Source organism: Echinops telfairi, unplaced genomic scaffold, assembly GCF_000313985.2.
Source record: "Echinops telfairi isolate 266 unplaced genomic scaffold, ASM31398v2 ScPeMD7_6;HRSCAF=24_0, whole genome shotgun sequence".
Taxonomy (NCBI): domain Eukaryota; kingdom Metazoa; phylum Chordata; class Mammalia; order Afrosoricida; family Tenrecidae; genus Echinops; species Echinops telfairi.
The window spans coordinates 5,563,425-5,573,857 of NW_022103902.1; the positions used below are offsets into that span (position 1 = coordinate 5,563,425).

The following is a 10,433-nucleotide window of genomic DNA, read 5'->3' on the forward strand; positions in this document are numbered from 1 at the left end:
ACACTGAACACAAGGGACCACGTGCCAGAGGAGCTGTAGGGGGATATCCAGGATGTCATCCATGAAGAGAGCACAATATCAAGCAAAAAGAAAGATGGAAAGGGCTGTTCGCAGAGACTCTGACACGTGGCGTGGGGTAGCTAAAGCACAAGGGCAAGGACCCAGTGAAGACATTTCAAAGGGTTCAAACAGCACCTGAGAAGACCAAGTAAAACATGACAAAATGCACAGAGATCCAGAGCTAGAAAACAGAAAGGGATGATCATGCTCCTCAGAATTTCCTGAGCTTAAAACAAACAAAAATTATCTCAATTTTTGATCTTAAGAGCACTGGTGGTCCTGCTGTTAGGTAAGTGTTGGACTGCAAACCACAAGTTCTCTTGTTCAAACCCACCAGCTGCTTCTCTAGAAGAAGATGAGGCTTTCACGACGAGTTGGGAATTGATTCTATAGCAGTGATACAGGTAGCATCAGAAGACAATGGAAGGAATATAGAATCCCTGTACAAAAATATTGATGGCTAGTCAACCATTTCAGGAGGTTGCATATAGTCAAGAAGCAATGGTATTGAAGTCAGAAGCCCCAGCTGCACTGAAGGTATTGCTAGAAACCCAACTGAGACGTTTCAACGCACAGATGTAGTCCTGGGAGCACTCACTCATCTATACCAGACAATTTAGAAGACAGCTACTTGGCCAGCTGACTGGAAGGACTATTTATATATGCCCATTGCAGAGAATGGGAATCCAGCAGAAAGTAGAAATGATGAAAACATACGATTACTATCAAACACAAGTAAATTTTAGCTAAAGATAATTTATAAATGGTTGCAATATTATATTGACAGGGAACTTCCAGAAAGGCAATCCAAATTCAAAAAAGGACATAGAATGTGGGATCTCATTGCTAATGATAGGTGGATGTTGGAGGAGAGATTTCCAGAAAGATGTTTACTATATTTGACTGGTTATGGAAAGGCATTCAACTATGTGGATTATAATGTCGTGAATCATATTGTGAATAATGGGAAGTCCAGACTGTATATTTTACGAGTGTATATTGGCCACGAGCAGTCATTGGAACAGAATGAAAACTATAGGGTTGAAAACCAGGCAAGGTTTGTGTGAGGACTGCATCCTTTCAACATATGTATTCGCTCTGTATGCTGAGTAAATAATGCAAGAAGCTGGACAGTATGAAGGAAGAAACTGGCATCAGGATTGGAGAGAGACTCATCAGCAACTTATACCACATTCTGATGACACGACCCTGCTTGCTGGAAGCCAGGAGGGCTTGAAGTCCTCAGTGCAGAAGATCAAAGACTCATTTTTGTATTAGACCTGAACATAAAGGCAGCAAATATTCTCCCTACTGGACCTGTAGGTAATAGCATGATAAATGGAAAACAGTTGAAGTTGTCAAGGATTGCCTTTTATTCAGAACCACAGTCAAGAGGACACAGCAGACAAGAAGTCAAACAATAGATTTCAGCCGGCAAATATTTTGTAAAAGATCTTGTTAGAGTGTGAAAAACCAAAGATGTCACTTTAAAGACTAGTTTCCTGACTCAAGCCACGGCATTTTCCACCGCCTCCTAGGAATGGGAAAGGTGGACAATGAGCAGGGAAGTCTGAAGAACTGACCAGACTCATCTATCAAGGAAGACGCCCTCGGGGATGGCTGTCAGTAGTGATGGCCGTGAGACTTTTGTCTTACGTGCTTTGGACATGTGATCAGGAGACAGTCTCTGGAGAAGGACATCATTATTTAGCCCTGGGCCAGTGGGGGCGTGGGAAGGGAACATTCAATGGAATGGGTGTGGACATGGTGTTTACAATAGAAGATACAACAGAGCAAAAACGCTGAATGGGGCAGGACCAAGCAGTGTCCTCCTTGGTTGTACAGGGTGTAGCTCTGGATCAGAACCGACAGAAAGGAACCAAAAGACCGTCTGACTGTAGGGTCTGCATTCCTAACAAATAGACTATTTTCACTGGAGTTTGCAGCTGTTAATGTTGTGAATAGCTTAGCCCCTTTAAGAGAGAAAAGGCATTCCCTCATCTTGCCAAGTTACTAAAAAAAAAAATTGAGCTTTACCAAAATAAAATTTAAATGTCCTCAAATTTTGGGAATTTTTGTTTTATAAATTTGGCACTGTAATCACATTGGTGAGTGGTCTTATAGTCTATGATTGCCATAACTGGAGCTCATAGGACCAGAGGAAACAGAATCCATGCCAGAACTAGTGGTAGACCTAGGATATGAACTAGACACTGTTTTTGCTAATTGGTATTCAAGGGTGCAATTTTTCATTTATTTGGATTACTATTGTAAATCCTATATTGGGCTCTGTATTGGGACACAGAAACTAAAAGCCAGACTTCTCTGAAAGTTCAGTCTAGGTGGGGCGACAAGTGAAAAAACGGTAATTGCAACACTACATATGCTTATAACATGGATGCTGTGTGGAGCATGCAGTACAGCACGCTCAGCTGAATGTGGAGGGAAGTTTTCTTTCAGTGCAGCAGTTCTTGAGTTAGATTTTAAAGAGCAAATAAAATTATCCAGGTTGTGCAAAAGGAAATGGGTCTTTATGAGGATCAAGTGCCGAGAGATGTGAAGCACATTTCGGTAAGTGCAAGGACAGCAAAAGGGGAAAAGGCTGTGGTAGTAGAGAAGTGGGAAAAGGTACACAGATATGGGGCGTCTGTTCTAGAAAGCCAAAGGGTTTTAAATAGAGGAGTTTATTGAGTTTGGATTTCAGCAAGTCCATTCTTTCAGTGAGGCGAGGAGCGCAGTCGTTGTTGCTGGCTGCCCTGGGGTGGGACCTCCGGGCTCATGGAGACACGATGGACGATAGAAGAAAACTTTCTTTTCCCTGAATCATCTTCATAGTTACTGTAAGTCCATTGTTAGAAGTCCATGTTATAGAATCATTCCACTTCACTGAGGGGCCCCAACTAAGAACGATTTACAATATAGGAGGTATAACTTAGACTTGAGGGTAGTGGCAGAAGGGATAAAATAATAATTACAAGTCATTTCCAAATTTGCCCTGAGAACCCGGAAAAAGAAAACCATGCGAGGGAGGAAGGAGACACAGAGATAGCAGCAGCAGCAGAACGAATTTCCACCTGCTGGCTGGGTGGGACTTGTAGGGGCCATTCCTGCTGGCACTCCCTGGTAAACTTTGGGCCCAGAGTTGACCAACGTCATGGTAGAGCATCACTGACCACTCAACTCAATTTCCTGCCACCGAGTCAACGCCAACTCACAGTGACCCTACAGGCCAGGGCAGAACTGCCCCTGTGAGCTTCCCAGACTAAATCTCTACAGGAACCGAATGCTCTCTCCCACCGAGCGGCCATGGTTTGCTGATCTTGCAGTTAACAGCCCAAGGAGTAACCAGGACGCTACCAGGGCTCCTCTCTGACCTCTAACCGTAAGCAACTGCACCGAGTCATTGCTGACTCATAGCGACGCCCTGTGGGTTTACTGCAGAAGCAAGCACAGTCCGTCTCCCTGGTGGTTTTGAACTGCTGACCATGGGACTCGCAGCCCAACTCATAACCGCTGCAAAACCAGGGCTCTCTTCTCTGACCGCTAGTGACTCTGAAGCCGAGAGTCCCCATAATTGTAGCGTGGCTAGTATGGTGCCACGTTTGCAGCAGGACAGTGTCCTCTCTTCTTCAGGTCCTAGTGAACTCAAGCCTTCATCTAAATGTGACGTGCGCTGTTCTTCGCTGGAACAATTTTCTTTAAAAACATAAACAGGAATGAAAGCTGAACCACACGATCTTGAACAGCCCCCCCCCCCAGCCCTGCTTTCAGCTTGACAAATGCCATCGAGCCTTATAAATTATTAGGAAAACCCAAGAATGTAAAGAACACATGTGCTTACTGAGCAGGAACTGTCACCTTTGTGACAGCTCATGCTGGGACCTTCCTTCGGATAGACATAGTCTTTCTTATCAGGGACCTTAACACAGACTTTTCCTTGTGACTTGGGAGTAGCTTATTAACTTTCTTTTAAAATGATATGGTTTTGATATTTAATAACAAAACTCAATGATGAGAACTTGGCACCACTTTTTCCAACAGGTTCTTAATTATAGGTAATCTGTTGAATGTGAAGAATGATTAACGAACATGGAAATGCTCTGAAATGTTTGCGCTCATGTGAAAAAATAAAGCACCAACGTAGCATTTTGTTAACATTAATTTTATAAAATACCTTAAAAGAATAAAGTACTTGATGTTACATAATAACCAGAATTGAAAAAGAATGAATAAAATATAAATTAATTGAACACATAACTATCTGCCACATTAAACACTTTTTTAAAGGCATTTTTTAAAACAATAAAATAGTAACTGGGAAAAATAGTAACCCTTCACTCAATCGATTTTTTATGGAAACTTTTCTCAGCACTAAAATTCAAGATCAACAGGCAGTACCTGTACTGTTAAAACATACTATACTGTACTTTGCTTCCAAATCTGTCAGTTTGAGAAATTAAAATTTTAATCAGGTTAGATGAGTCAGTGCAAATTAAAGCTTCAAGTTGAAAATCTGGGAGAGAAATAATGTTGAAACTGTAGGAAATGCTTCTGGAAGTGAACAAAAAATTCACATTATAAAGAAATCTTTGCAAGTGTTGTTGGTATGTGAAATACTGAATGAACACATGGACCTTTTGAAGTTGCAATTAGGGCTCTATTAATATGACTATTTGCACTGTGGGTAAAAAGACAGGAAAAGGAAGAGCTAAGGGGTCGTCTTACATAGAAGGAAGCTCAAGTTCAACACTAATACTGCCTGATTGAGTTTGATTTTTGGTCGGAATATATCAGACATGAAAGAAAAACAGAAACAGGTTCTGAAGATCAACTTACACGAATAGCATTTAGAATAAATCCTTCTGTCTCCAAATATGTTTTGGTTGGGGTCGGGGACAGGGGAGAAGGCTGTTTTGTGTTAGCCATGATTTAATTATATGGAGGGCTGATTCACAAAATAATCATATTAGTGAGTGTTGAGAGATAAGAGGAATGTTTGACGTCTTGGGGCACATGACACAAGGGCTAGGTCATTCCTCAACACGTTACTCTGGATGTGGCGGGGCTGTCCCGTCAGGTCCGGGCCGTGCGTTGTGTGGGGCGGAGTGCCACTGCAGCTGATGGATTATGCGTGAGTGTGCTTGCTAGAAAGCTTTCCTCTTTCCATGACCTGCATGTTTTGATGCACTCATTTCTAGTGACAAAATTAGAGGTTGCTACTTAAGTACAGGATTCAGAGAGTTTGATGGAAGTTAGTAGAAAAATTGTTTTAAATGAATTAAAAAACAAAACAGAAAACTTCAGGTTCACATTCACTATATCTTCACCAATCTTTTTTAGTTTTTAACAAAAATTTCCACATATTATCTGAATTTTTTGGATGAGATTTTACTGCTGCTTTTTCAATATTCCTAATTAGCAGCCTCTCCTTGTCAATTGTAGCATCATCATGCCAGCACAATGAAGTGGGCGACTTTTGGCTTTTAGAGTATGCCTGTGGACCAGCAAGACATTCAAAGACTAAAGTCCACAGGGCTATTCCAATGGGATTACATAGACTGAGAAAACAAGTTAAATATATATATATATCAGGATACGGAACATGGGGTTCATATAAAAACAAAAAATCAGTCAAAGGAATTTTTTAAGTCTAAAAATCTTCATTTATACACCTACTCATAGGAAAAATATCTAGGGCAAAAAAACCAAAATCCCCCCTAGGGACAGCATACGCTCAGAATCACCTGAAGGCATTCAGATAAGAGCACAAACTATACGAAGGCCCGTGACTCCTCAAGCATCACACCACGAAAGCGACGTTTTGCAAAGGGCACATGCCACTCTGTGAAGGAACCGTGGCCGGTCCTCCCAGGTCAGAGTGGCGTGTCTACACGGGGTTTGCAGGGCATCCATTTCTCTGGTCATGTCCTTTCAAGTCCTGCCGAGGGGCGAGGCTGTATCTTTTTATATCAGACTCTGTGTAAAGTGGCAGAAACATGCACAGATGCGTCCATATTTAGAAAATCTATGGGTTCACGCGTTTTAAAGGTAAATGATTCGGTCTCCTTTTCCCACTAACTTCTCCTCAGGAAAGAAGAAAACAGCAAGTTGCCTGAGAGTCTAGGAGCGCTACCTGAACCCCCCCAGGCTTTCTCCTTTGGCCGCTGGCCACCAAACTGGCACGTACAGAAAAGCACAGCAGGCCAATGGAGTCTGCTTGTGAGGGTTTGTGCTTTGGAACACACCTACCGGAGCTGAGCACGTCATAGAGACTCAACGAAGATGTGAGTATTGATGCAAAGTGATAACATGGTTTCGGAAGAACCAACCACCATTTTGCGAGAAACAGCAGAACCATATTCATTTTCCCCACAAGACTGAATGAGAACAACGAAGGAGAGAATATAGAAATTAGACATGAAGTATAATTTGACTGCGGAGAGAAAATCTCAAAGACCTCTGCATAAAAGCATTGCCACAGCAGCATTAGCACTTCACAGCGCATCAAAGGGTTAACGTGCCCACTGCAATGTGGCCTGGCTCCTGCAGCTGTCAGGAACCAGAATACAGTCACTCCAATAGAAAATGGACTCTGTTCCACTTTGGGAAATGTCTGACCATAATTAAATCTTTTAATTATTAATATACATTAAGGAGACAGCCCTCTTATTCAGCATGCCTCAAAGTTATGCAGGTGTAGATAGCAGGTGAACTCATTACATAACTTCCGTATAGCACTGGCATATGCAAATGTTATCTCTCCATATATACAGTAGTTGCTTTCTAATCCATTAGATTTTTACAGAGTTGTGATCCCTTAGGATGGTAGAGATGAGAATATGGAGAATTAAAAGTAACAAAACTTATACCAAAATCAAGGGATGTGCTCTCTATATTACTGTGGAAAGCCCTCTGAAAGGTAGCTTGTTGAACAAAAATAATGCTTTGTACATTCAGATTTTCTTCATCTCTTAACAGCAATGGTTTCTAAAGAAAAGACTCAGTAGTGAAGGCCACATATATTTTTTGTTTTTGCATTAGTTTGATCATTGAAAATCAGAACGTCTGAAGCATCCGTAAATAGCAGAAATGGAATTGGACCTCTGGGGTGTGGGGTGGAAAGGTGAGATCCAAAGGAATGCCTGATTTAGCTGTTGCGATGGACAGCAAGGGACCTGGGGGTAATTGTACAGCAGACCTGACCACTCACAGGGCCTGTCAGGAGCACAGTACAGGTATTCAAAAGCCAAACAAAAACAGAAGCAAACTGCAACTTCACCAACATGTAAACAAGGAAAAGCATTTCACAGATTCAAAGTTCAAGGGGAGTAAACGTCTTTAAATTATTTTCATCAGTTCAACCCTGATTTAAAATATGGCTAGCAAAAATAAGGAAGCTGCAAGTATAGACATCCTGAGCAAGCAGCCGTCTTCGTCCGAGGAACCACACTCTCTTCTCAAGATGCCAGGTGAGTGGGAATCACAACGCCCACTGCTCTCCATCCCACACTGCGGGACTGGTCACCCACTGCTTGCCGCTCTGACGCATGACCATCTCGGCTGCTATAGATTGAGACGCGGAGAGACGGGAGGAGGGAAGGCAAATTCTCGGAGGATGCTGCGGGCCACTTCGACGTTATTCTGGGCGATCTCTAAGGCTCTCTTTACTTCTTCAAAGGCATAACCCTCTCCCATGAGTTTTGCAATTTTTGCATCTACATTTTCCATTGCTGCCTCCGACCCATGGGGTTTTCTGTGGTGAATTTCCGGTGCAGTCCTACGGGGTCGTGGTTTAGGGGGTCTCGCTGGTGCTTGTGAACCATCTGTGTAGAATTTTAAAGAGAGAGGGTGAAGTGGTGAGATACAGAATAACGAATAAGGCATTTTTTTTTTTAGTTTAGTTTATTTGTTTATTTTTAATAGTTTTATTAGGGGCTCATACAACTCTTAACACAACCCATACATACATCAATTGTGTAAAGCATATTTGTACATTAATTGCCCTCATCATTCGCAAAACATTTGCTCTCCAATTAAGCCCCTGGCATCAGGTCCTTTTTTTCCCTCCATCTGTGCTCCCCCCTCCCTCCTGAGCCCTTGATAATTTATAAATTATTATTTTGCCATATCTTGCCCTGTCCGACGTCTCCATTCACCCACTTTCCTGTTGTCCGTTCCCCAGGGAAGAGGTCACATGTAGATCCTTGTAATAGGTTCCCCCTTTCCAACCCACTCTCCCGCTACACTCCTAGTATCGCCACTCACACCACTGATCCTGAAGGGATCATCCGCCCTGGATTTCCTGTGTTTCCAGTTCCTATCTGTACCAGTGTACATCCTCTGGTCACGGAGTAGAGACCCAAAGCCCATTGTCAAGCCACTGGAATAAGGCATTCTTACATAACACTACATCATCACTACAAATGACCTTTTCATTATCTTTTATAAATTAACTTTCTTCCCTATTTACCTACCATTGTGGGGTAGATAGTACCACCCCCACTTTGAGCATCACAACATTGAGGTAGGCTGTATTGGCAGCTCCATTGAGAATACTAGTGGGTTTCACAAATTTCATGGAAAAGTTCCAAGACATTTAAATTCCATTTTTCCCATGAACCTTTTGAAGCCTCCTTGTATTATATACCTCTTATTTCCTAATTCCAAATTTTATAGACTGTTATATGTAATAGAAGATATATATAGAAGGAAAAAAAGGAACTGTCTAAGAAGAAGGCACTGTAGTATATGCATTATACGTATTTTATATGTACTTTCCCATAACACTTGGCTGGTTGTTTCCTGGAAAAACTCAAGTTTTCTACCTAGAAGAAATCCAACTGTTAAAACTCAATAAAACTCATAGAATAACAACTGCCAATCACTCAGGTCACAACAGACATACGCTGAGATGTATGCTTGCAGGGTCTCGTCTGTTTTTAAGTAAATATTCTTCTGAAGGAATTTGCTGATACTATGAAAAAAATGACAAAAGACTATAGGACATACTTTGACTCCTCACGACAGAAGTGAACCTGGTGCTAATCTATTAAAGTCCCAATGTAGAAGTTTTACTAGAGAAAAGTCAAATCCATCAGAAACATTAGAAGTATGGAATAATGTGTTTAGGTTCCAGACTAAGTACCCTGAGGACAATAACTCAGAGAGCAATTATATTAAGGAAAAAAATTAATTATAGACTATAGTTCCATATGGAACCCTAAGGCACAGGCTAACTTGAAAGGGAGTTTTTATAAGGGATTTCCATATGTCTATGTTGGCACTTATTTCTAAAGTGTAGATATACACACACACAAACATATATAATTATACACACACATTCATATATGTGTGTATATAATTTTGAAATAAGTGCCAATGTAGACATATGTGCCAAGACACACACACAGGTACACGTTCTTCACACACACACATACACACACACACACACACACACACACATATATATTTATACACGCACATTCATATATGTGTATGTATAATTTTGAAATAGTGCCAATATAGACATATGTGCCAAGACACACACACAGGTACACGTTCTTCACACACACACACACACACACACACACGGCCCTGGTGTCATTTTGGGTTAGGCATTGGGATCCTAACCATAAGGTCAGTGGTTCAAAGCCACAAGCCACTCCTTGGGAGGGAAATTAGGCTGTTCCTTCCTGTGTGTGTATTCAAATGTACTTATGACATGCATTTAAAAGCATATATAAATCACCATTTATTTATTATCTTTCTTACACACAATTGACAAATGGCACATGCAAGAACATGGTAGCGTGAGTGTAGCCAGGTCTCTGCTGCCTCACCAACTTCCCAATGTGCACGGGAGAGTTACCCACTAGATTGATTAGATTGGCACATGTGGCAAACTTTAAACAGCAAAGTTAAATAATAAAAAAATCATCCAACACGTTTTATACTTAAAGATGAGATTTCTGTGAGAAATTAACTTATAAGAAATAAAATCTTATTCAGAATTCTAGCAAACTCAAGAGAAGATCAATGCTTGGAGGGCATTCAAAATAATTAAATTGTACTAAATATTTCTAAACCTGGAGTCCAACGAGTTTCTGCATGGCCTTAGCCAATGGGCTTTCCTACTTTCATTCAGTTGTAGAATCAGTCTTTGGATCTCAGTTTTAGATCCCCAAACACCAGGCTGTGTTCTGTGTGTATTTCCTAATTATGTATGTCATACCTATACTCAGATGAAAAACAGAATTACATTTAAAAACCAGTAAGGCAAGTCACCATTTTAACTGTTGTCCATGAGGAAGACCCCTGCCGTATTGAGCACTTCTTCTAGAGTCTTCTTGTGCACATCTTCATGGAGTTTAGGT

General features: G+C 41.2%; 1 protein-coding gene across 2 annotated transcripts in view; it reads right to left on the minus strand.

Annotated features, from left to right (window-relative positions):
• Positions 1–4,206: 4,206 nt before the first annotated feature.
• The window catches only part of CBLB (Cbl proto-oncogene B), a 248,643-nt gene continuing 242,416 nt past the window's right edge, over positions 4,207–10,433 (minus strand). For both annotated transcript variants that reach the window (XM_045286202.1, XM_004706383.4), the window contains one exon: positions 4,207–7,883. In XM_045286202.1, coding sequence (XP_045142137.1) covers positions 7,624–7,883 — 260 coding nt within the window. In that variant the 3' untranslated portion in view covers positions 4,207–7,623. The remainder of the gene's footprint in view (positions 7,884–10,433) is intronic.